Raw genomic sequence first — 27,712 nt, 5'->3', positions numbered from 1 at the left:
GATTTCCAGAGTTAGAGTTGAGCCAAAGTGAGAGTGAGTGAGTTGCTTGAAAATTTATAAACCTTAGATAAGAACATCTGGATATTTAAATATTTATAAATAAAATTTCTAGCTCTTTGGCTTTTAAATGTTTGGTTTTATGACTTCAGTGTTTTATTAGAGAGCTTTACTAACTAATTGATACTTCAGAAGAAACGAAGCTTATGAAAATGCAGTTTTGTCCGTACATTGCATTTCCTTGTAATTAAAGATAGATGCATATTGGGAGGTTTATCTTCAGGACTGCTTAAATTATTTATTAATGGAACTTGTAGCTATCATTAGTATTATTTAAATGATTTGAAAGTACTTACTCTGATCACACATGCAGTTTATATTATGAGCCAATTTGAAAACATAGCTTAATTCACCTGTTGACTACAATATTTGCAAGCATAGAGTACTTTCTCTGCACAGCACAGTGTGGACGTTCTCTCTGGATTATAGAAGAAACCTTGTGAAATACGAAGTCATGTAAATGATAGCATTCAGGGTCATCTCACTTGTGAGATAAACTTAATAATAAGCATGAAGATCCCCAATATAGATCATTATTTGAGGGCGGGGGAATTGTTTTACAAGACTACTAAGCTTTCTAGTTTTTAGTGAATGACTGAAATGAACAAAAATAATTTTTTCACCCATACTTACACCTTGGGCATTTCACTGAACTTCCACAAACATGAAGACTACGTGCTGAGACAACACAAATGTAGCCATCTGTGAAATATCTGCTGTAGACCATACAGTCATTTCACTACGAAACTTAAACCTGTGAAACCCAATAACAAAAAATATAACAGAAAATAAGTATATGGCAACTGTGTAGTATAGTAAGCTGCTGGTGTCTAACTGAGCATTCAAAAACAGAGACAGTCTCAAAAGGTTACACAGGAAATGGTGGAAATCACCCATCATCTCTCATTAGTACTTAATGAGAGATGTTATTCCAGACAGTTGCCTGGTATTACAAGGGTTATGCAAGCTTGAAGCAGCTCCAAAGTCTATTTGTGCAGGTGGGTGATTAGGGGAAATGAAAAGTTGATAACAGTCATACCGAACTCTTGTGGATGATGCAGAAACAACTAAACAGACCCCCTGTTGTCACTGGAATGCACTTCACTGGTAATTAATTCCAAACGCTATCCTGAAATAGCTGCCACAACCAAGAATGGGCCAGTTATAGCTTCAAGTGCTTTCAGCAAGATAGTTGCAGATATATATTTACAATCCTACTCAGAACAATGGTTATTCAGGTTTAAGTGTTCAGGAAACAAAACAAATTCAAAAGAGCAAATTCAAACAGCTTAGTCCAGCTGTTCTCTGTATGCATCCAGTTTAGCTACCTACTGACTCCATTATTCAGTATTCCATCTGCTCTTTTGAAAATTCTCCTGTAATGTTCATTCCTTGAAATCCTGAAATACATGGTTGTCTTTATCCGTAGTTCCTAGTTTTGTGCCATGTTGAATAGTTATCTAGGAGAGATTTACTTTGGGGATTTAATCAAGTTAGAATAATTTTAAAGTTGAATCCTATACTATGGAAAATTGCCTAGTCCCTCAATTGGGGCTACTTTAGAATGTGCATGTCTTTGTTCTCCATTCTGACAAAATAGGAGATTTTCTTTTTTTTTTTTCCAGGTTTTCTCCTTGAACTGCAGCACTTAATTTTCTTTACGCAATTGCTGTGAATCTTTGCAATAGATCCAGAAGTTTCAGGAGACATAACACTTTTATCTCACATGCTGTCCAAGAAATCTTATACGTGGTAGCCCTGTATCAAATCAGGGGAATTCCTACTGTTTTGTGATCTACTCTGCTCAGTTTTGGGTCTTTCACTGTTATCTTCTACCTACTTATTGGTGTATGCTTCTGCCTTGTAAATTTACTACTGGTGAAACCAGTAGTAAATCCAAAATGAATAAGCTGAGCCTAAGTAGCACATGCTCCATAGAAAATCTTCAGATATATTGTTTTAGGACTTACACTGAAATCTGTCTATGGGTATGTTCTAAGGTAATGGGGTGATTCTCCTTGCTGTCTTTTAGAATGAATTAATTTTTAGTGAACCCTCTGTAAGCCTCAGCGAGCTCACCATGCCCAAACTCTCTTTAATCCCACAGAATCAGATTCATATGATTCTTCACATGGGCCTGGCACACTCTTACCCAGTTAGAGAAAGCTTAGCATTGGTAGGAAAGATTCCTTGAGGTACAATTTGGAAAAGTTTCTTAGTCTTATCCTCAGCATGATCCAATATTCCTGCTACAGCTTCCATATTTTTGATCATCTCTGGAAGGAGAAACTACTGGTGTATCTGTCACTCCAGTGTGTTTATAACTGACAAGTGTTCTTTCATTCCAGTTTATGAAGATTTAAAGGGTGATAAGGATTTAAAGGATGATAACTGCCATTTAGGTGAGATTCCCGTTACTGAAGTTAAAAAAAGTTAGTTCTTATATCCATGATGAGACCTATGTCAACTGGTTCATTTCTCAGCCAGTCAATGAAATTAGCCTTTCTGGTGGCCATTACCTCTGCGAGAAGACTTATGTAAATTCACCTACTTGTGACTGATCCTCCACAAATAGTACCATTTCCTGATATCTCCTTTTATAATCTTCCAAGATTTCTGTTGAGGCTATGACTGATTTCTGTCTGAGACAGATGATTTTTCTGATGACTTAATGTTCCTTTCAGAGCTTTATGCCTCTTTATAACACATTTGATGTTAAGAGGACATATAACATATAGAGACAAAGGCATTCCAACAGTTTTCTACTGTATTTTTTTTAAAGATAGATCCAAAATCATAGATATTACTGGATTAGATGAGTGGTTTTCTAACAGTTTTCTAATGGGCCAGAAAATTGCATCTGCTAGAACTGATCAAGCTTAGATCTGTCCTGACACCACAATAAAAAGTATTTTGATCCCATACAGCATCAAGCCATTTGGATCTTTATTCACATTTTTGCATTATCGCGGTGCTAGGATCCAAAATAGATGTGGGGTTTTGGCCCACTTTCACATACAGAACATTGCATGAAGTCATCTGCACTGCTGCACTCCCAGCCTGCTCACTGGCAGGACAGAGCAAGAAGCTGAAAAGTCTTGGCTTAGTGTAAGCACTGCTCTGCAACAATTAAAACAACACCATGCTATCAACATTATTCTCATTTTAATCCAAAACACAGAACCAAGTTTCCTCCGAGAAGGAAACAACTCTATCCTAGCTGAAACCAGGACAGCAAGTTCAGTTATTATTTGCTCATAATTTCAAGAAAAAATAAATGCTAATTAAATGCTAAAAAAAAAATATTATTTTTTTGAAAAAAATAATAAAATAAATAAATTTCTTTGGAAAGCAATTTAGTCACCAGCATATAAACACAGAAATTTAACTTTAGGCCCTAAATTTCTGTTCCAAAAATTAGTCTTATTAGATAGACATATATAACACATTACATCACTACATAATGTAGTTTTCATTTCATTCAGAAATACTTTTTGTACTGAAAGGCTGCATCACAAATGAATCACTGAGTAGTTGTAATGTCAGCTATGTCAGTAGACCAATGTTCCTTTTTGTAAAAGAACTGACTGATTCTTACATAATACCTGTTGTGTTAGACACCATGCTAGAGTATATTCATAGTTAAAAATATTTTTATGAACAAGGTTGAACTGGATAATAGATAAAACTGGACGCACAAAAAAAGAACAAAAAAATCTTTGTTCACAATTGTATAGTAGACAGTGTAGTGGAAAATAGATTTTGTGAAGTGTTTTTGTCTTGCTGCTTCCTTCCTCCCTTTGCATCCTGATAAAAAGGTGCTGTAAAAAAATAAACATATCCCATACTAAATGACTTACAAACTTTTAATTTGTTAAATTTCAAATAACCAGTTATGTAAATTTGTTCTTGTTCAATGCTATTCAATTTCTTTTTATCATTTTCTTGTAAGAATAGATAAATAACTGTTGGTGAAACACAGAATAACAGGAATAGACCAATAAAAAGCTGATCTGGATTTAGTGGAGTTGATTCAATATTCATGTTTTAGTATAACTAAAATCAATCCAACTGTCTGTTAATCAAAGAAAAAAATATCTGTAATTGAAATAATGCTAGTGTAGCTTGAGTCTAAGAAGATTTTTAAATAACAGTAAGAACAATATGACCTTTAACTTCCAAGCAGTGTTGTGATTTTTATTTACAGTCTTTTGATGTGTAAGGAAAAGGCTAGTGAGTATAGACAAATTGTTCCTCTTTTGTATGAAGGACTACATTATTGTGACCGTTGCTGTGAGTACTGTTTACTTCTTCTGTAAATACTTGAAAAATTGGGAGAAATAGCGAACAGAATTTTGAGATGTATTAAGATTTGAGATATGGAATCCTGTCTAATCCTGTGAGAAATTTAGGAATAACCATCTTTTTAGTAAATCCATCAGACGTTTAATGGTAAATGTGATCATGACAGTATGGTAATGCTTTTTGTCCTTTAAAACCTTGTATGCTGAACCAATCAATATACAAACCAACCAACCAAATTAGTAAGATTTGCCAGAATGTAAAACAGCATAGCTATTTTTGTAGTCCACATTATATGAGTCCAGTTAATCCAAAACCTGAGTTTATCTAAACTCTTTAGAAATTATTTTGGTTATTCTGAAATATATATCTATCTCTCTCTCTATATATATATAGATATATATAATTTCGTTACTCTACTTTTTTTTTCTTTGCCTTCAGTAACCATTTTTCAACATCAGAATGACTCCAGTAACATAATCTCTGTGACAGTCTGTCGTGTATGATGGAGGCAGGAAGGAATATCGTTAGAGCATACTGCACTTCAGTAATTTTAACTGCCAGATGATCCCTGGAGCCTGTTGTTATCTGACTTGTACAGAAACATCTCTTAGCTTATTGTAACTTGAGCCTGAAACTAGAAGAGAATGACAGCCATAAATACTTCCTTTTTGGCCCTGTATATAGCACCTGTCAGAAACTCGGTACTCTAGCTAATCTTTCATAGGAAAATTCAGTAGGTAAGATCTTTTTGAGATAATAGAATGCAATAAAACTTCCAGTGATATTATTACAGTTACCTGAAGGAAGAAAAAAAAATAGTTTTGTTACCAGCAGAAGACAAAAGAAAATGAAAACATGATTATTATAGCATGTAATTACAGAAGAGAATGTATTTCAATTTATTCTTAATGAAACAGCAAGTACTGTATATATAACCAGAGAAGTCCTCCAAATTGGTTGCAGTAGCTAATTTGATGGTGATATTCTCTGATAGAGCAGACCCAGGTAGTAAATCATTATTGGTTGCCTAATGGGAAGATCCTACTGTGAAAATAAACAGCTGTCCACAATAAAGAAATTGTTTACAAGAAACCATTACATGTCAGATGCTTTATTCCATTGAGAAAGGACTAAAGGCATGAAATATTGAGCAGTTGGATTTTTTTTTCCTGGGATGTTTATTTCAAATAGAAATATTGTTTTTATTTTATTTATTTTTATTTTTGTAAAGCTTTATGTTTAGATTCTAAAAGCCAGATGCTTTGTTGTATTACCACTTCATTTTCCTTGGAAGGAAAGACTGTCACTACTATTTTTTGAGATTTCTGCATATTGTGTGTGTTCCTGAATTGGTTACAGTTTACGTATACACTGTAGCTCAAAAAGTTTTTTCTCATCTCTGTCTAGAAGGCATATAATAGCTCTGCCTCCATGCATGAATATCTTCTAATAAATCTTCATTCCAAGAATATCACTTCCAGCTAGTTCTATGTTAGGACTGTATTTAGGGGCAAAACCTAGTAGTGACCTGTCATTGAATAGGGTCAACAAGAAGCTCTAGATCCCCGCGGAAAAAAAAAATAATAATAAAAATTAAAATCTTATTTATACAACTTGACCTCTGTTACCTCTGCAGCATAGTTAATAAGTGAGTAAACATAGCTGAGGTGACTGTAGTCAAGAGCTTAAAACAGAATGAAGAAGCAGGCAGAAAACTGTGTTCCTTACCGCCAGCATCAATCTGTCATTCTAACTGTCTGGCCTTTGAGAGAGACATCCTCGAGATACTTCCCCATCTGCAAGACTTCCTGATTTCACTTTAAAGGCTTTCATGTGCTAAATAGCTAAAGGGCAGCTGTGCTTAAGCACAGCCACATAGGCTTTACAGTGGAAGAACAGTAACTGAAACCAATGGACTGCTAAAGTACCAGGGAGGTTTTGTTCCTTATAGGTTTAGATATTTGATCGAGACAATCCTTCTGTTTATTTTTCACACAAGTAAGTAAATAAGTAACTACACTAAGTACACTTCGATAGACTCACATGGAACATTTATCCCTCCAGAAGTTATTTCTTAGCTTCCTATGTGGCTCTTGTGTTACTGTGTGTCTTGGCAGCAGTATAATCTGTTGTTTGGGATCTCCATACACAGTGCAGGGTTTTCTCAAAGTAAGTTTCTGATTCCCCAGTTGGGGAGGTTAATTTATCATTATATTTTATGTTTTTTTTTTTTTTTTTTTTTTTTTTCCATAGAGTGAAACAGGATAATATTTCATATTCTGGAGCACAAAAGGATGAGACTTTCAGCTCAATTTAAATGCTCCTAACATTCCTATTTAACTTTCATCTTCACTATAGGATTTCCAAACAGTATGGAAAGGCCTTGGTGGGGTGTTTTCCTGTCAAGTCCTCACCAAAAATTATTTAGTACATGGTGCTGGAGTTGGCTTTGTTTATTTGTCTATTTGGAATTTGATTTTTTCTTTGGAGTGGATTTGCCCACAAAATGAAAGGATAGACTGGTAATCCACCTCAATTACAAATAAATAGGCTTTCATCTGTGAACCCTGCAGGCTGTCAGACATGAGGTTTGAATGTAATCATCATCTTATTGCAGAGCTGTAGGCAATACAGCACATTGAGGAACATGGCCCACATGTCTTTGTGACCCAGAAAGAAAGGTACTCTATAAATTTACAGACTCATAATGACCACCATGACCGTGCCCAGGTAATGGAATTTTTCCAGAACCTGAACTAAACTATTTCTTTAATAATACAGTTCTAACGGCTTGAAGTAATGTGGAGCTTTTGGCCTCCTGCTGAGTTCTTCTGGTGCTTGGTTACCAATACAGCTGGGAAGTTGTGCCTTAATTCTCAGTCCTCTCTATCATCTGACCTGATTTTCACCAATTTTACTTTACATTGTTCCAACTGCATTAAGAACATTGAAAGTTAAAAATGATATTCTAAGTCCCTTTAATGGCTCTTTACTGTGCTATAAAGTGATAATAGTATCACAAAACATTTCTGAACAGCTGTTTCCCAAGTACCTGGACATATGTGGACATACATTTCTATGCCAGCTGTAGGTTATCTAGATACGATACTGCTAGAAAGACGGCTACTGTAGTGCAAAGCTCTATGAAGGATGAAGATTTCATATGAGAAGCTTTCTGTGTAACTAATTATCAATGATCAGTTATGTTGCTTATGGTGTTCAGGAAAATTGTGAATGACAGCTACTAGCATGCTCTAAGTCAAGTATGTGTTTTAACTTGTTGATTTGGGTCTTATGTTTTAGGATTTACCAGGATGACAGATGAGTTATATTAAAAAGCCCCCTTTTAAGTCACTGCTATTATAGTGATAACAGTTGGATTCACAATTACTAATTCAATGCAACAAATGTAATTTTTTTTTTTTTTGTGCTTCATTTTACTTAAGCATTAAAGAGAGTGCTATATCCTGACTTAACATAGAATGAATCACAGAATCATAGAATGGCTCGGGTTGGAAGGGACCTTAAAGCCCACGTAGTTCCACCCCACTGCCATGGGCAGGCATGCCACCCACTAGATCAGGTTGCCCAAAACCCCATCCAGCCTGACCTTCTGCATCTACATCTGCAGAAATGGGGCACCCACAACCTCTCTGGGCAACCTGTTCCAGTGCCTCCCCATCCTCTGAGTGAAAAATTTTCTCCAAAATGTACGCTATAAATGTATGTATCCTCCTAAACGTACCCATTAAATGTATGTATCCTCCCAAATGTATGCATGTCTTCTCAGAAAGAGCAATTGGAACAGGTTGCTGAGGGAGGTGATGGCATCACCATCCCTGAGGGTGTTTAAGGAAAGGTTGGATGTGGTGCTTAGGAACATGGTTTAATGAGTGATGTTGATGATAGGGGGATGCTTGGACCAGATGGTCTTGGGGTTCTTTTCCAACCTTAATGATTCTATGATTAAAAAAAAAAAAAAAACAAAACAAAAACGTAGATATACAATCCATTCCTTACCAAATACATTTAAAATTCAATAGTTTTTTTGAAGTTGAAATTGTGTTCCAAGTAATGCTTTGTTTTCAAAATAATTTTTGATATTAAAATGTATAAAGTATTTGTAAGTTCACATGAATGCTATTTTTATTCACAGATAATGCACCTCAGGTAGCAATTACCGCACCAGGATCTGGTAACCATAGAAACAGCTCTACAGGCCCAACACCTGACTGCTCTCCTCCGTCACCAGACACTGCACTTAAGAACATAGTAAAAGTTATACGTCCTCAGGTAGGTGATCACCAAAAGCATCCTCTTCTTAGTTGTACTTTTCATGTTAAAAGCAGGATCTGATGCATGTATTCTAGGAGGATGTTGTTGCTAAACACATTTATGGATCAAAGATAGATAAACAGAATCTAAAATATTTTCTGTGCTTAGGAAGCAGTCTTGATGACAGGAGAACATAGAATATTTTATGAATGAGTATAAAAAGGCACAGAGAAATCAGTACATTTTTATTACAGCATTAAGAATGAATGAAATCCTTATGCAACTTTTTGTATTTTTATATACTATTGGTTTTCTTCCAAGTTTATTTATTTATTTATTTATTCAGCATTAGTGGTGTATTACCTTTACATGTTTTCTTCCCTTTTCCTGTACCTCTATTTGCATAGTCCCCTAATATTTTATACCTTCATGAGGTTACATACATTCTTTTATAGGAAGCATGAAAGTTGAGAAACAATATTAACTATATACATATTCATGTATTGGTAAAGAACATGCATTAGCACATTAAAACCTATGTGTCCTCTTGTAGTTCTTCATGGATTACAACAATTTATGAACAAGTCAGTAGTACACACTTGCATTTGAAGCAGAAGGGTAGAAAAATTTCTTATAGCTCTTGGTCCCTAGTGAGATCATGCTGTAAAAAAAAATCTTCCTAGTGCACTATGATACTATGATAGCAATTTCTTTCACGCTAAAGGAAAAAAAAAAAAAAAAAAAAAAGCTGTCTATTTGTCTTAATTTGGAAGTTTTAACATATTTCTTGATATCCTTGGCCTCATCTCTGAGATGTTTTTAAAATGGATAAAACTTAGAACTTGATTCAGCAGTGTAGCAGTAATCAGGCTAGAAGAGTCTATTTTAGAATCACAAGATTGTATAATAATATAGGTCAGAAAAGATCTTGGGGTTACCTAGCACCCTAATTAAATAGGTCTGACAAAGTAAGCTGTCACAACTAGACACTGAATTGGCGAATTGTGAAACTTCATTGGCATGAATCTTTAACCAGAATAACTTCTATTCCTCTCCTACCCATTACTGGGTTCAAATATAACCATCTGTTTTATAACAAATATAACCATTCATTAATATAACCATTTATATCAAATATAACCATTGCTGATCTGACCTCTGCCACTGGGCCCCTCTGATGCTAGTGGATCCAGGCTTTGCATCGTTAGTATGGTGCATTAATGTGGCACATTGCTGGCACTTGCGTGAGCTAATCTGAGAAGTAAGATGATGGATATATGGTATTTTGATAAGAATTATATAAGGCAGATTGTTTGGGTGCTACATAAGTGAACATGTTACTGTGATGGAAGTGGGCCTTCCTTTCAGTATTCATTGAAGCACACAATTCAGAAGGTCTTAGAAAATTAAAGTTAATTGCTAGGTGCACCTACCATTCCTCTCTGAGGAGCTATTAACATCCTATGGCTGAAACTGTCAATGCACAATAAGTCTAGCCACTGACTGGTGCAGAGCATCCCTCTGTGACACTGCGGTAGTTTGGGTTCCCCCTCCTTGTTTAAATCTAGATTGCAGGGGGTCTAAAATAACGGCTTCTTCTTTTCTCTGTTTATAGTTCTTTCTAGTTTTGCTTGTTCCTGTAGTCTGTCTGTACCTCCCACCATACATCAGTATAGTACTAAAATGCCTCCTTTCCTCTAAACTGTTTTTTTATAGTAGGTGGCAAGCAAACAGAAAGGTATTGGAATATTGTTGGAACAAGCTGTTGTGTGATAGCTTATTGAAAATAGCATTTAAAAAGCTGTTTTCATCATGATACTGCCAACAGATGGACCCAGAACACTGAATGGTGATGTTCGGCTGCTAGTTAACTCTGAATGGATTCAGCAGATTCTGGGGAGCTATTTTCAAATTTAAATCATACCATTTACTGACTCCCAGTATTCTCATCATTCTGCAGAACAAAAGCTAGCTGTGCAGTGTATATGATCAGAACTTCACATTCGATAATCTCTGTCTTTTGTGGGCCTACTATTTGTGCTGACAACAGTAGAAAGACACATGTAGGCAGGTACTCAATGTACATTGTAAATCTATACACTAATATACAGAGAAGCTGAATGCACTACAGCATTCATATCCCATTATGTTTCTCATTTCTCTGTGTGTTTTATGGACATGCTTTCAGTACTCCTTTACTTTTTCTTTCTTTCTCTCTCTTTTTTTTTTTTTTTTTTAAACCTATTTATTAATCTCCTCCCCCAAAATATCAACCCAAGAATTTAGACAAAGAAGTTGTAGATTTGCAATGTGATGTTTGTAAACCATTAGTGCTAATTCTGCCAGAGTATTTCATTCCTTTATTCCATGCCTTTTGCATTAATTTACATTGCAAGCTCTTTGAAGGTTAATACAATGGGTTTCTATTCTTGACTGACCTCTCATCACTCATGTAAAATTAATGAACAGCGATACACAATGCATACAAAATAATTTTCTGTTGTCTGCCAGGGCTTCTGTGCACATTAACAAAATAAGCAGACTTTAAATAGTTGCATAACAAGGATCACATACATTTCCAAAACAGCTTTCACTCTTTTCCCCTTCTCATACATCTTGTGCATCCAGCACAGGAAAGTGCCAGTGAGATGTCCAATGAAAGGCAGAATTGGGAACTAGCAGCAACTAGCTTTGCATTGGGCAGGTTTTGGTAGCTTTGATGAAATTGCCAGCGGAATCTGGTGTTTCAACATATATTGTTATTTTCACTTATAGCATCACATTATTTTCCTGGAGGGTTGTGTGTATATTACCCCCAGTAACAATGAACACCACGTTAACCACTCTCTGTGATATGTACAAGCAGCAGCAGAAGGGACCAAAGATTCCTGCCTCCCAGCAGGCTGGTGAGGACAGGTGGTGGCAGAGAGTAGAAAAGAGAAACCTGGCAAGCTGGGCTTGGAGGCACCTAAGACTGTGTGCCAGGTCACATGGTGGCAGTGTATATACATGCTTCAGCACATGAGGGATTTTGAATATATTCCTATGTATGTGAAGTTCAGCACAACACAGTGGCCTCTCTGCTCTCCTCTTCTAGAAATTCACAGACCAAACACAGCTGGCTGGGGGCCCTGATAGCTACATCTGCTATGTGGGGTCCCTGAGAAAGGAGGGAGGCTGTGATGCTGCACTGCCAGCCCATGGGGTGAAAGTACCATATGTAGGAAGTATGAGACAGGAACAATCTTGTACATAAAGAGTGAATCCTGAGAGGTCTGGATCATGGAAAGTTAAGGGATTTCTCAGACTACACAGAAAATTCAATTTTTCCTTCCAGTTTTCCCATAACCTGGCCTTCAATTCACCCCTTGTACTAAAAACATATCCTCATAAAACCTGGCTGGAAATTTCTCTTTTCTTCTCATCTTTCACTACATTTTTGGCAATTAATCCTTTCTTCAATTAGTTATGATGGAGTTTGAGCTGAGAAGCCTTCAATTTTTTGTGACCCTCCCACTGCTCTCTAAAATCTATCTAAAACTCTCTTTGGGTATGTTTCAACTATTCAGTTCAGTGTGCTATTACTAAAGCTGTAGCCCAGTTTCACTGAACTGGTGTTTCTCCCCGGCACAGTGCAGCACCCTGGAGAGAGATTAACTCATATCTCAGAAGCAGCATTAAGTTCAGTGCCACAGTGCCACCCACCTCTGCTGCTCCAGTCCTAAACCTCGCTCATTTAACAGTAAATCGGGATCTGTGTGCTATGTTGTCTGTCCACCTCAGCTATGGCCACTACCTGTGATCTAGCATTTTGCAAACGTGCTTTTTGTTTTCAGAGTTTCACAGGGTCTGTAAACTTCTGCCACATAGTGCATAGGTCAAAAAAACTCTGAAAGAGGTTTTGTTGAAAATTTATATGCATGCAGATAAGTATATGCAGCTAAGAAACAGAATTTAGTATAGTGTTTTGAATTACTTGATACCTTTTTTCCAGATTGTCCAGATAAATCTTGGTAAGTTTTAACTCATGAATTGCTGTTTAATGAAGACTTAGAGAAAGGAATACAGTTGCAAATTAAAGACTCATGCCTCTGTGAGATATACTAACAGGACATGGGAGAAAAAAATAATAGATGTGGTTGGAGACCAAGCAGGTTAATGCACTAAATAGAGTCCTCTGAAATTTTAGGCTCTCCTGATTTTTAATGTAGATACATTAGCACGTATAGTAAAATATAACATCTTATCAGAACTGGAATTTTAGAAAGTGATAGTAAAATTGAGTGTTCTGACATAATTCCTATAGCTTTCTATCTGGAAGCCTGAACAAAGCTGGGTTGCATATGAACCTTCATATATTCTTAGTATTAATCATAGAAATGAATAAGACTGTCCTTATTTTTACTTATTTATATCTATTATTTATTTGTATCTATTACTTATGTCAGCTCCATTTGAATAAATAAGCTATATACATAGAGCTCCTTTTTTACTAACAGACTTTCTTTTGCCAGAGCTGTGCACTTGGGAGTCATTGTCTAGTTGTCATAAAATTTAATTCTAACTTCTCACCTTTTAAATCTTAAATTTATTAAATGTGATCCAGCATTTGCATATTCTCTTGTAAATATAAGGTATGCTTCAAATGGCTAACTATAGGTGCAGCTTTTAATGTTGAAATGTGGATTATATAGAAGTGACCTGTATTTTATCCATCATAAATTACTGCTGTCCCCATTTTATGTGAGGCAAACTTCCTACAAGTGTTGTTCCAATAATGTAAAGAGGGCTTCTGATGAAATGACAAAGGAACAGAGATTTTACTCATCTCATCCTTGCCTTTTTTATTTGAAGATCTGCAACAATTTATGTGTTTACTTTTTTTTTTTTTTTGGGGGGGGAGGGAGGGAATTGGATGTGCTGCCATTATTCATTCATTCATTCATTCATTTATTTATTTACTTAGCTCTTTAAACAAAGTTACAATTCCATCTATGGTTCATTGTCCCTCTGGCTAAGATGTCTAAGAGTATAATAGAAGATAATAATGTAAATGTTAGAGAATAAATTGCCTCATTTCTGAAAGCAATAATTGAAACCTGCAGGACATCTGCAGTCTCTGATAGACCTATCCTACCTGTTTGGGCTATGAGGTGTGCCTTGTCTAGAGTACAACTATTTTGTGCATATATAAGTAAGCATGGTATACTTATTTAAGTGTAGTACATGGCATAAGGAAAGATAGGGACCGTGACATTCCACCCCCAGTGGCCTGGGCATGAATTGAAAGATTCACAGGACATGTACTCCAGAGCCTCTCCAGTTGACCTAAAAATTGGCAGTCACTTATATTTAAGGAAATTAAGTCTAATCCTTTTTGCAGGTAGGCAGAGGAAGTCCTTTGAACTACTACTACTACTACTAATAAATTATACATATATATAATTTCAGCTAGCTCTTTAAAACCACTGTTCCAGAAAATCACTTTTCCCTATGGTGAAATAACCCTGTTTCCTCTCCCATGACACTGGCCAACTGCAGTACCCCCAGTTCTTCCCAAACCACTGACCACTATTGTAGTGTTTCAAGTTCTGCTTCCAATGTTCTACTTCGCCCCATTTCTCCTGTACTTCTGACACCTTCCTGTATCACCTATCCATTTCTCTGACCATCTGAGCATGTTGCTGCTCTGAATACATGCACATACATGTGGCAGCTCTAATTGCTTTTGCTGATGGCAATTTCAAGGCACAATTTATTTATTTTTTTTTAGTGGAATTTTATAAGTGTGCACACCAAAGATTGGGCAGATCAAGAACGGAGTATGTTATTCATTATGAAGATAATATTAACAAAGTGGGAATATTTCATTATTATATTTGAAAAAGAATGTTTGAATGTTCATTACCTTGTAGAACCTTTTAACTTTCTGCTTTGCAACCCTTGTCACAGTTAGCTTGCAAGGTTAGAAAATATCAGTGAAATCCCCACTGAAGGCTATTGCACCTGTGTACCAAATGAATGAGAATTCTATTATGCATTTACTAAACATGTTTTGCAATACAAAAAGTTTGCTTTCTTAAATTTGATCACAAAAAGAGGGTTGGGAACACTGTTACACAATAAGTTCTCACCACACACCTTCTGAATGAGATCACAGGACAGATGGGGGAACTTCTTTTCTCCTACGAGCTGCTTTCTGTGCTCAGCCTAAGCTACCATGCACTCAGCCAGCCAGGGAATAACCACAAAAATCTCCTTGGAGAAGTACTGCTCGTGATATAGAATGTTTCCAGTTCAGTTCACACTCCATGTTTTTGTGTGTTTGGTGCTGGAATTCATACACCCATATGCACTGTCCATGCTTAGCAGAAAAGAGAAAGATGACTTTAAAATATTTTATTGAGAGTTACGATTTTGTGGGGGATAAGCCCCATATGTCAAAGCTAAAAGCCACCTCTGTGTACATGATATTATGAAGTTTGGACTATCTTTGAAAGGTGATGAGCATTCCCACAACCCACTAAAACCTGAATGTATTCTATTGTCCACAGATGGACAGATTCATACTTCATATCTCTGTCTGGTCTGGAAATTTTTCCTGCAATATATAGTGTTCTCAAGGTTATATAGCTCCATTAAGGCTGCAAGCACTTAAAGGTAGTTGACAGCAGTCAAAAAGGTTAATTCTAGGTATGTAGATTTTTCAGAAAATTATCTCTAAATATGCTTTTGTTTATAAACCTTTAAAGTGTCTATGCAAATCCACTGCAAACAATTTGATATCTTCTCATTCTAATGATGTTGAAATGAATAAACAAAGAAGCAAATAGATAAATAAAGCTCCTAAGCAGCCCTAAAAAAGAAAACAAAGACGGAAAAGATATACTGTCAGTGCCATTAAGATGTGATTAGTAATTCATATATGCATTACTGAAAATAGGACAGGCATGATAAAATTCTGTTATTTCAGAATACTGAGTACCAGATATAAAAGAGGATATGGTTAGAGTTGCCTTACAGAATGGATTTTTTATTTTTATATTTTAATTTTTCTGTATTGCTGCACAATTAATGGGTAGAAGACATTTAACAGCTCCAGAGGAGGATATTTTCAAAAAATTTCCTTAGAGGATAATGGATATTTTGTGATCACTTAATAACAACTTTAGCCAAAATATTATTAAAGAGATTCATTGCAAAATATCCCCTTTGTCACGTAACTATAAAACATAATTCTATTTGGACTATTTTAATTAAAGCTGAGATAATATGAAAATATAAATACATCTACCCAAGACACAGTACTAATGAAAATAGCAAGCAGTATGCGTGAGTGCATTAAATCACAGTTCAACAATGTACTGAAGCGCAAGACTTACTTAACACAGGAAAATGCTCTTTATTTTAAGGAGTGTTATGCTTTAAAAATATTACTTCATTTTCTTGGTAAAATTGGTCGTTTATCTGGAGAACTTCTCTTGGCTGAGTTTCCTGGTTTAATATAAAAATAAATGATACAGAACAATAGAAAATTTTTCATATCTGAATTTGTAACAGTCCAAGCTGGTGAAATACTGAGCGTAAAGATTGGATACTGAATGGTAGGTATGTACTTTGACACTAGTGAATTAAACAGTGTCAGAGAATGTCTCTGAGCTCTGGAAGGTAGTCATCTATACTATATGTTGAATTCTTAACACAGTCTTTATACAGTTACGGAGCTGTACAATTCCATCTCTTCAAAATTGTCCATTGTTGGGCCTAATTTGGAATTTTAATGGGCCAAGGTCCATTCCAAGGAGGCAGATTTTTTTGAGGACCCTTCTCTGAAATTTTAATAGTTTTAATAGCAAGAGCGTGAACTAATCCATACCAGTTGCCCTGCCCTACTATATATATGTTTGGAGATGGCAATACATTCAAAATTATGAAGTTTGAAGCCATATCTACAGTGCTATAATGGGTATCCACCAGATTCATAGCATTTTCCTTTGTTTCTGTGTCGTACGGGGCAGTTTTGAGAGTTTTGAGCATCTTACTTACTGAATAATCTTTTATCATCATCAGAAAATGCAGCACACTTTCACACATGCATGCTACCTGTAGCATGCAACTTAAAAAACAGCTATCACCTTGACCCTTCAAAATTTGTAATATGCAATTAATGATACAAGTAATTTTCATAATCTGTGGCTCAAAATGGGATATTGCTAACAGCTGAAAACTGAGCTTTTCTTTTCTTTTTTTTTTTTTTTTTAATTAATTAATTTATTTATTTTTAAGAAAAGGGCCTTACAGCATCCATTTTCCAGGTGTTTCACTTAAGATAACATTTTCTTGTCTATAAAAGCTAGAAATTTATATAAATGAGGAACAATACATTGTTCTTATTTGTCAAAATTATTTTTCACAATTTGGAGCTTATTTCAAGCAATGTTTTCTAGGATAGGAATAATGGAGTATCTTCAGATTTTAGTCAGAGAGGGAAACCACTGCAAAAGTGTTATGGTTTTTAGTGTTAAAACTACTACACCTCACAACCCACAGCTGTGATATGGTTGCAATTAAATGGAAAGTAAAAGCCAAGGGAAGAGGAAACTAGGAGAAGAACCATTCTTCCCCTTATTCATTCCCAGTCTCATTTGTCATCTAAGACAAGAGGTAAGATGAAAGGTAGCAGCAATCCCCTGATTTTCAGTAATATACTCCAGTGGAAGACATCTAAAGGAGGAGCTAGTAAAACATGCACAGAGAACAGAAACACAGGAACAGAAAACACTGTGCATATATGGTACCTAGTCACATTGCATGACTTTCTAGCCACAGAGAAAAGAGCCGTGTATGTGCCTTGAATGTGTCACAGATGGTGAGGTGATCAAAGTGTGCTGTTAGGTCATGGAGACTATTGTGAAGAAGTATGCACTTTCTGCTCATGTTGGATGGAAGAGGTGTCTTTCCCTAAACAGAAAATCAACCAATTTTCTAGTACTTTCAGAGTGCCATTAAAAAGTAACTTAGTTTTAAAATGTGTTATACTATTAGTAAGGGATTTACAGTTTAAAAAAAAAAAAAAAAAAAAAGGCAAGAAAAAAAAACACCTACAGTGAAACCATTTTGTTTTTATATCTGTGTGTGTGTTTTTCTAAATTCTCATGATCTTGTAAGCTCCCTGTTGTGGCTGCTTGGGATATATATGTTCCAGCCACTGTGTAATTTCTGCCTTCTGCTCTTAAACTAAATTAAGTTGTTGAGAAATAAAAACAAGAATGTCAAGATCGGTGTTGAAAATGCCTATATTTTATTTTTAATTGTAGTTGTATTTGTAATTTAAGATTATATGAAATGAAGTAACAGAAGACTAGATTACTTTGTTAAAAAGACAATGCATCTTCAGCTTGTTTAACATAGTATGTTGAGGCTTGACAGAATAATTGATTCAGGAGTACAGTAGCAGTTCAGTGCATTCTGTCACTTTTAGGCGACATAGATTAATCAAATCCAGATCCATCAGAATCTCCAGATTTTGCAATTTCAAAGCTACTTGATCATTGGTGATGGATGGTGTCCTTTAGGAGTCTGTCTTGGGACAAGCACTGTTGAGTATCTTTATCAACAACATAGACAAAGGGATCGAGTGTACTGTCAGCAAGTTTGCAGCTGAGTGGTGCAGTCAATACAACTGAAGGAAGACATACCATCGAAAGGGACCTGGACAAGCTAGCCCACGTTGGCCCATGTGAACCTAATGAGGTTCAGCGAGTCCAAGTGCAAGGTGGTGCACCTGGGTTGGGGCAATTCCAGACATGAGTACAGATTGGGAGAACTCACTGAGGGTAGCCCAGCAGAGGACTTGGGGGTTCTGGTGGACGAAAAACTCAACATGAGCCAGCAGTGTGCATTTGCAGACCAGAAGGCCAACTGAATCCTGGGCTGTATCAACAGAGGCGTGGCCAGCAGATCGAGGGAAATGAATGTCCCCCCCTGCTCTGCCCTTGTGAGGACACACTTGAAGTGCTGCATCCAGGTCTAAGGCCCCCAGCACAAGAAGGATGTTGATCTGTTAGAATGAGTCCAGAGAAGGGCTGTGAAGTTGGTCAGAGGGCTGGAGCAGCTGTCCTATGAAGAAAGGCTGAGAGACATGGGGATGTTCAGCCTGAAGGGGAGAAGGCTCCTGAGAGACTTCATTGCATCTTTTCTTTTTTCGTAAAAGAAATTGGAGAGAAACTTTTTGCTCAGGCAAACAATGACAGGACAAGAGGGAATGGTTTTAAACTAAGAGGGGAGATTTAGATTGAGTGTTAGAAGGAAGTTCATCACTCAGAGGGTGGTAAGGCACTGGAACAGGTTGCCCAGAGAAACTGTGAATGCCCCATCCCTGGAGGTGTTCAAGACCAGGTGGGACGAGGCCCTGGGCAACATGATCTAGTGGGTGGCATCACTGCCTATGGCAGAGGGGTTGGAACTAGATGGGCTTTAAGGTCCCTTCCAATTCAAGACATTCTATGATCTTAGTTTGGATCCTATAAGCCAAGTAACTTTTGGCACCATCCTTAACTGATGAGAATTAATCAGGCCTGCTGATTTCTGCAGATCAAAACTGAGTGACTGTCCGCCAGCCTGATGCAATCCCATTTACCACAACCTTTTGAGCCCTGCCTGTCAGCCAAGTGCTTACCCATTGTATGATGTTTTTGTTTAGCTGTACGCTGGACTTTTTGTCCAGTAGAATCCTATGGGAAAGTGTGTCAAAAGATTGACTGAAATCCAAAAAGATCACATCAGCTGGTTTCCCTTGATCGACTAAATGGGTGATCTTATCATAAAAGAAAATCAAGTTAGTCAAACAGAATCTACCCCTTGTGAACCCATGTTGGCTGGGACCAGTGACTGCATTGTCACACAGGTGCACTTTAATAACTTCAAGGATAATCTTCTCCATAATTTTACCAGGCACTGATGTAAGACTGACAGGCTTGTTGTGCCAGGGTCTTTTTTCTTACCCTTCTTGAAAATTGGAACAAAATTTGCCAGCTTCCAGTCTACTGGGACCTCTCCAGATTCCCAAAACCGTTGAAAAATAATTGAGAGAGGTCCCACAATGACATCAGCCAGCTCTCTAAGCACAATGGAATGAATCCCTGTTTATTTCTCATACTGCGAGTGTTTATGTAGAAGCACTTCAAATGCACCTCATTGTACACAGCACCTTCTGAGAGAGGTGTATCCCATCTGGTGCCAGCAGGGCTGGTGTTGTGTAGACCTTCCTGTGATCAACAAACCCAAAGTTCTGCTCATTGCACCAGTCTTGAAGCTACATATTGATGTGCTGAGTCTGCTTGTCAACAGCCCTCCTAACAGAAGGACAGAGGCAAACACAACCTGTGCCCCTGATCCTTTAACCAGTCGCCCCAAATCCCTAAGGTCCCTTTTGATCACTCTCAGACTTCTCCTTGCTCCTTTGCCATTACCAGCCTGAAAAAACAGTAGTGGGTAGTAGTCGGTGGACCGTACATGGCGAGTGACTTTCCTGGGAATGTCTCTTACCTGAGCCCAAGGCAGGCAGCAGACTTGCCTGTGGGTTGGGTCTGGATGGCATATTGGGCCCTCTGTCCCTTTCAGAAGGGAGTCCCCCATGACGATAACCCTTCTTTCTTGACAGAAGATGCAGTGATGTGGGGGGTAGATTGCTTTGCTTTAGGCACCCCTTCCAGTTGGGATGGGCTTTCATCTGCATCATTGTTTCGACTGTTGTGTTCTAGAACCTCATAGCTGCTATATAAGGGTAGATGGGAAGATGAGGTGGGCAGGGAGAGGGCTCGCCTACCACCCTAAGCAGCAACCTGCTTCCATTCCCCCTGTTGGCCTATGTCCCTTCCTGCTGCCTGGCGGGATGGGGAACTTCTCGCTTCTGTGTGGCAGCTGCCTGGTGAGATCGATGAACCTTTGTTATTTGTGTTGTGGCTTGTGAGTCTGTATCAGAGAGGGTAGAGTATGCTTCCACCAGTCAATTTCCCTCTCTGACTCCCTGATGCTCCTTAGCCTACCCAACTCTTTCTGAAGCTCCACCACCAGGCCGAGCAATTCTTCAACCTGGGCACACCTCCCACAAGCATAGCCACCGCTGCTGCTGTCGGACACTGACAGAAGACTCAGGAGCACCTGCTGCCCAAGACCTGGATGGCTGCATGTTTCCCCAAGACCTCTGTCTGGGTGACTGTGGCTGAAGAGGCCGAAAGAGATGCGGAGGCCATGTTTTTCTGCCTAGTGGATACCATTGCCGGGCTCTTCACAAGCAGGTTACAGCCACCATTGGGAAAAACTGTTGGAAAAGAGCAGTGAGGGTGCCCCCGCCACTCGCGCTAACTGCACACACTGCCGCGCTAACTGCGGCGTCCTGCCCTGACTGAGCCAACCCACACTGTCTGCCTGTCCTGGTCACTCGAGCTCCCTAGGCTCTGCCTCTGTATGGCCAGAGAGGGGGTGCTGCTGGCTCCGCACATGCCTCCTCAGGGCCCTTGCGAGGGCTGCCGAGCCCCGGCGGCTCCATCGGCTGTTGCGAGTGGCTTTGATGCTGGAAAAAAAAGCTCTGCCTGCCTTGGTCCCCCGTTCTGCTGCAGAGCACGTCTACCCCAGAACCGATTGCCTCGGCGACTGGTTGCAATACCTCCCGTGGCACAATCTGAGGCCATTCCCTCTAGTCCTGTCACTAGTTACCTGTGAGAAGAGGTTGACACCCAGCTCCCCACACCTTCCTTTCAGGTAGTTGTAGAGAGCAATAAGGTCTCCCGTGAGCCTCCTCTTCTCCAGACTAAACAACCGCAGTTCCTTCTGCTGCTCCTCATGGGACTCGTGTTCCAGGCTGTTCACCAACTTTGTAGCCCCTCTCTGGACACACTCCAGGGCTTCAATGTCCATATTGTTATTAGGGGCCCAAAATTGAATACAGTACTTGAGGTATGGCCTCACTAGAGCAGAGTACAGATCTGTACAGAGAACAGTTCACCTCCTTGGTCCTGCTGGCTACACTATTCCTGATACAAGCCAGGATGCCATTGGCCTTGGCCACCTGGACACACTGCTGGCTCATGTTCAGGTGAGCATCAATCAGCACCCCCAGATACTTTTCCTCTGCACAGTTTTCCAGCCACTCTGCCCCAAGTAGGACATTATGTAGGGCAGCTGGAATTTAGCAGGAACACTGCAGAATTTCTCACGACTTTTTGTTTCTTAGCGATTGAATGAGTCACACATCTGTCACTTGGGAGAGTTCTTTACCCCTGTTTGGCATCTGTAAAATGGGTCTAATAACTGCCATAGTGCAGAGAAGTGTTGTGAAAATTATTTCTGTGAAGACTGTGACATAGCTCTGTACACAAATTCCAGATAAGAGAAGGTGGAGTCACAAGCTTGTATTGCAAAGTACTTCAAAGTTGGAGAAATATTTTTATGTTTAATTGGAAAAGGAATTGTAAATACACATATTTAATTGGAGTGAAACTCCCTTTCCTGGATGTTGTGAGAAATATTGAGTGATTCTTTGCATGCTCAAAGTACTACTTACAAGTCATGCTAGCATACAGAATTTGCATGTAGCTTCCTTTCATTGGAGCAGTTAAGTAATGTCTTCCTTGTACGTTTTAGTAGAAAGGCAATTCAATATGTGTACTTTGATGCCTTTCCTGTTTTGTGGTGTTCTAATATGTATTGATACATATTCACTACTGACTTAGCATGAAAATGTTCTTCTTATTAGACTTGATTTGAAAGTTAGTTAAATCTTGTTGTTGCAATATCTTCAAATATTTTTATTGATATATTTTTGTTTTTGCACTGATGATGAGTTTCTTTGTTAGGATGATTTGTTTTAGATTGATCTAGGATTTTCTAGGTTAGGAAAAATTTGTTAGGAAAATTGAAATAATAGTCATCAAGAAACATTTCAAAGTAAGCAAAATCAGTCATTAAAGAAATTTACGCATAAAAAATAAATTAAATACGTGAATGTAATGAATAAAGAAAACTACTTAAGAACAAATCTGTATGTGGTTATGTAGCATACATATGGGTGTAAAGCTAAGTCATGAGTATGCTACAGATTCACAAGGCTTATCTAAGTGCATATAGACCTCAGTAGCATGAAGCAGATGTGATGACTGACAAAGCTGACTTTGGTACAAAGAATGAAGGAAGCATTCTCTTTGGGACAGAATTTTGTGTTTATACAATTTCCACTGTTCTAAAATTTTTACCCCATCTACATTTCCTGGACATTATGGTGTTCTACATAGTAAATAATCTTTTTAGAATTATTCAGGACCTATCTTGACAGATCTTGGTAAAAGTAATCTGTGAGTGTCTTTGGCAGATGCAATCCAGGAAGCCAAGGTGCAAGACTCCAGTAAGTTCATTACTGGCTATAAGTTCTGCTGGTAAGACTGGAATTAGGCTCCATACTCTAACAAATGAAGTAAGGTGTCAAGTGTGTCTACATGTGCGCTAGAGGTGGAATTCAATATGGGACTAAAACAGCTCTGCTTTCATCTCTGTACATAAAAATCTGTTTGATTTGGATGTCTAGTCTGTCATAATGCTCTGGAGAAATGTAGGATTCAATGCAGTTGCCCAAAAATAGGCATCTAATGTCATTTGAGATGTCATTAAGTTGTCTTTCACTTGCATATGGAGCCTGTCAGATATAATACGGAAAGTAGGGGAGACCTGCAGTCTTCTGGATGGCTGCTGGATGCCCAGGTGGGATGCCCCAAAGAATATCCAGTGATGCTAGATGCCTGTGTTAAGGCAAGCAAATTAAAATCAAGCTGACTGGGGTGAATTGTTCTCTGGGCTCTAATGATTGATGCAGAAAAGTGCCTACTTGCCATGGTCCCCTGCTCCGTTGCAGAACGTGACTGCCTCAGAACCAATCATCTGTGGCTGTGAAATGGCAGCAACTCCTGATTTAAATGGCCAGCCACCACCGCTGCTGGCTCTGCCTGTGAAGAAATTGAGGCCCTGGAACATGTCCAGGGATGGGCTACGAAGCCGGTGAAGGGCCTGGAACACAAGTCCTATGAGGAGCAGCTGAGGGAACTGAGGTTGTTTAGTCTGGAGAAGAGGAGGCTTGGGGAGACCTTATTGCTCTCTACAACTATCTGAAAGGAAGGTGTGGGGAGCTGGGGGTCAGCCTCTTCTTGCAGATAACTAGTGATAGGACTAGAGGGAATGGCCTCAAGTTGTGCCACAGGAGGTTTAGGTTGGAAATTAAGAGAAATTTTGTCTCAGAAAGAGCAGTCAGGCATTGGAATGGGTTACCCAGGGAAGTGGTGGTGTCACCATCCCTGGGGGTGTTTAAGGAAAGGTTGGACATAGTGCTTAGGGACATGTTTTATTGGTGGTAGGGGGTGGTTGGACCAGATGATCTTGGAGGTCTTTTCCAACCTTAATGATTCTATGATTGTATTGAGTATATCTCAATTGACTGTAATGGGAGCTTAGTTACCTAGTGTACATGTAAATAGCTATGTTATAAATTTAGTTATCTAAATCTGTAGCTGAATTTAATCTTAACTGTAGAAAAAAAGGTGTGAACTGTAGTTTAGAGAATGAGAAACAGAGGGATACAATCAACATAAATTATTTTACTGTGTTTCTATGGCTTATCAACTACACACATATACACAGGCACAAATAGAAGTTATAAGCAACAATTTTTTTGAGGTTAATTCACTCAGAGAAGAGAAGATCTTTACACAGAATCTGTGCTTAATTGAACCATGTTCCTCACTGAAACACACTTACTCCAACGCCCCAAAGAAGAAAATGAAAGAGATGCATGTGCCATTATATGTACCATAAAGAGAAACTGTTAGCCCTCAATAGCAGAATATCATCCCTGCTTGCCTATCTGATATTTTCAGTGTTCTTCTGTGACTTAACTTTGCACTTGATGAATTTGTGCTCCCAGATATATTTAGAATATATTAATGAACCATTAGCATACTTTAACAACAAAACATTTTACACAACTCAGCAAAGGAGCAAAAGCCTTCTGTAGTTAGCTACAAAAGCTCAGATGTAAGATGCCTCAGTAATTATGTAGAGAAATTATTGGCACATGTTGGCAGATGAACCTTGTTAACTCCAAACAGTAAATCAGAAGTGTTATGCTGCAGCGTGCTAGAGCCTGCCTGAGGTTATGTTCAGAACCCTTACATTGGAAAGACATATTAAACTGAGATATGTTGAATTAATAATAATAATGTCAAAGCCCAAAATAATATAGGAAGTATTTTGTGTCACCCAGATCAACAGATGGTCGCATGATAGCACGAAGAAATAGAAAGCATATTTCAGCTTCTATAATTATTTTTTGAAAATCACTATAGACGTATTTTAAAATTACTAACCCATGTATCCAGAGAAAATCATAACTACTTATTGATGGACATGTTTTTTAGAAGTTAGGAGCATATGCATACTAATCTGGTCTGTAAAACAAACTTCAGAATATTTTTTTCTCCAGATACTTCTCCAGGTGTTTTTGTCAGACTCTTTAATGTGACAGTAGCTTGCAATAGTACAGTGAGGAGTAGTGAAACACCTGATCATCCATAAATTGGCAGAGGGCTATATGATGCATCAGATGCTGTCATTCTGACTCTAAGAAAGGGGCACACAGTTGAGGCAGTGGTTAGAAACCTGACTGGACAAAGGCCAGAGAAATTTTTTATGTACCTGCTTGGGAGGTTTAAGCCAGACCATCCCAGCTGCCCTTTTGGATAGGAACTGTCTCAGTTTAAGAGTAACCAGGATCCTGCACATCATGTTGCTCAAAGTGTCTTTCAGCTCAAAAGCTGAATTCCTGCAAAAGCACAAAGACACGTTGCTTGGAAAAGGGCCAGCAACATTTTTCTAAATTACCAGAGATATTTTTTGCTTTTAGAAATAATTAAGTCATTGATGAATTTGTTGTCTAGCAAGTGTGCAGCTTAGGTTTAATAACACATGTGAGTATTTTTGGCCTGATAAGAGACTTATTTTGGCGTAGGTCCCAAACAATGACTTTTAACCAGACTGTTTGATGTTGGAAGCTGGCCTTGTTCACTGAACTCTCCCATGAAATTACTGGCCCTAGGAATCGGCTTTTCAAAGCAAAAAGCTATCTTTAATTATTAGTAAAAGTAAATTCCCTTAATAGACCATAGATGAGTTCCAGATGAATGCCCAAATTTACCCTTCACAATTTTTATCAGTCTGAACAGGACACAGTTATTTCCTATGGTGCCCAACACAACTTTAAAAAACAATCAGTGTTATCCAAACCCAAGTCTATTATTATTATTATTATTATTATTATTATTATTATTATTATTATTATTATTTTGTCAGACATTCCAATAGAAATTGTACATTTTTAGTGAAAGCAGCCTAGTTCTTTGTAACATAAACATTGCAGCTCTCATAACCTAAAAATGAAATAGACCACAAACAAAACTGAAAATTACTCCACTGGGATAGATTGTATTTTAATAGGTAGTTCTAAGTAAGGAATGGTGAACAACTTCATGGTCTAGGGAAGATCTTATTGCTCCTGGGACAATAATTTAGTCTTGACACCAGTAAGTAGCAAATTCTTGACCTTTACAAATATTTGGTCCTGCTAAGCTTAACATATTGCAACAAGGCAACATTTATTCTCTTTCTCTATTAATTTATTTGCAGTTTTAGTTATCTTGGGCAGCTGTTCACAAGATATTTTTCCCTGTCATGCAGGGAAAAGTGTACAGACAACTGTACCCCAGAATGCAGGACCTCCTCTGTTTTGGAGAAGCCATGTAATGTTTCAGGTCATTGCACCTAAAGCAGCAAGGAGCATCAAGGCTATTTAGTGTGTGGAGCCATATCAGTGCTGCAGGTTAGCAACAAACTACTTATCATGATGTTGCAAACCATTAGTGGTCTGTGGCTTATAGTCTATGACTGAGAGCACTATGGTGATGTCTATATTAATAAGAAGTGCGGTGCAATAGGAACAGATCTGTGGAGTGAAAAAGTTGTTGTTGACCTGATATTCAAATGATACAGATTTCATGGGTTTTACTTTGGACTAGCTTTAGCGTAGTCTTATTGTCGAAAGGACATAAGGACCTGGAATTATACAATCCTGGAATGTACTTATGGTGTAGGTCCACCCAAAAGTTACTAATGAGTTACCAATGCTCTGAGGCTGCTCTGCAGTGCAAAGTATACTACATTGAGTGGGATCAATCCAGAAGTTTACTTCAGAAGTACATGCTTGATAGAAACTAGTATAGATGCATTCCATGAAAACTTATTAAAAAAAAAAATTTCCATGTATGGTTTTTTTTGTTTGTTTGTTTGGGTTTTTTTTAGCTGACATTAAGTTAGCCCTTCAAAAATTGGATAAGCAGTAGAGGGCTGCTTTTGAGTAATGAGTGCTTGGTATTATTTTGTACATTTCTTTATACAGGCATAAGTAATCTAATTGTTTTTCAAGATGTATCCAGCAATGCAGCTGGTGCAGAGCTACTTTTGTAGCAAAAGATGATACCAGTTACATATGAGGTTGTGAAGCCTTATTTTGAATTAAATTGATTAGAATTAATACACTTTTTTTTTTTTCTAATAAAGATTAATACAAATTTTGAAACAAATTATCTCTAATTCACTGCAGCTTGTTGTATGAAAATGTTTTTACTAGTATAACCTTTTGGGCCAAATAAAAACAGTAAAAAGACAGAAACTCTAAGTAAGTTTACTAAATGTCAAGTGATAAAAAATATACATGAATAAGTATGTATTTTTTACTCCAAACTTCTTTTTCTTATAGCCCAAGCAGCGCACATCAATAGTATCTTCTCTGGAATTTCACCGAATGAATCACAGCCATGACTACTTTGAAATCAACTCATCCATCGCCTGTACAAGTTTTATTTCTACACCTGCAATCAGTCCACCTAATTATTCCTTTGGATCTCTGGAAGACAGTGTTGAAGAGAGAGAACTTACAGGTATTGAAAGAAAGCTTACTTTGCCTATCAACAATAAAACT

General features: G+C 37.8%; 1 protein-coding gene across 6 annotated transcripts in view; it reads left to right on the top strand.

Moving 5' to 3' along the window:
- ANKS1B (ankyrin repeat and sterile alpha motif domain containing 1B) overlaps positions 1-27,712 on the top strand; it is a 435,613-nt gene that overhangs the window by 140,764 nt on the left and 267,137 nt on the right. For 5 of the 6 annotated variants that reach the window (XM_084506033.1, XM_084506034.1, XM_084506032.1 and 2 more), the window contains 2 exons: positions 8,519-8,655; positions 27,491-27,671. The exons of the other annotated variant lie outside the window; for it this stretch is intronic. In XM_084506033.1, coding sequence (XP_084362159.1) covers positions 8,519-8,655; positions 27,491-27,671 — 318 coding nt within the window. The remainder of the gene's footprint in view (positions 1-8,518; positions 8,656-27,490; positions 27,672-27,712) is intronic. 6 annotated transcript variants of the gene reach the window in all.

This window comes from Aythya ferina (assembly GCF_964211825.1).
Source record: "Aythya ferina genome assembly, chromosome: 1".
In the NCBI taxonomy this organism is placed as follows: Eukaryota; Metazoa; Chordata; class Aves; order Anseriformes; family Anatidae; genus Aythya; species Aythya ferina.
The sequence above is the reverse complement of the archived record's forward strand: the minus strand, read 5'-3'. Positions and strand labels throughout refer to the sequence as shown.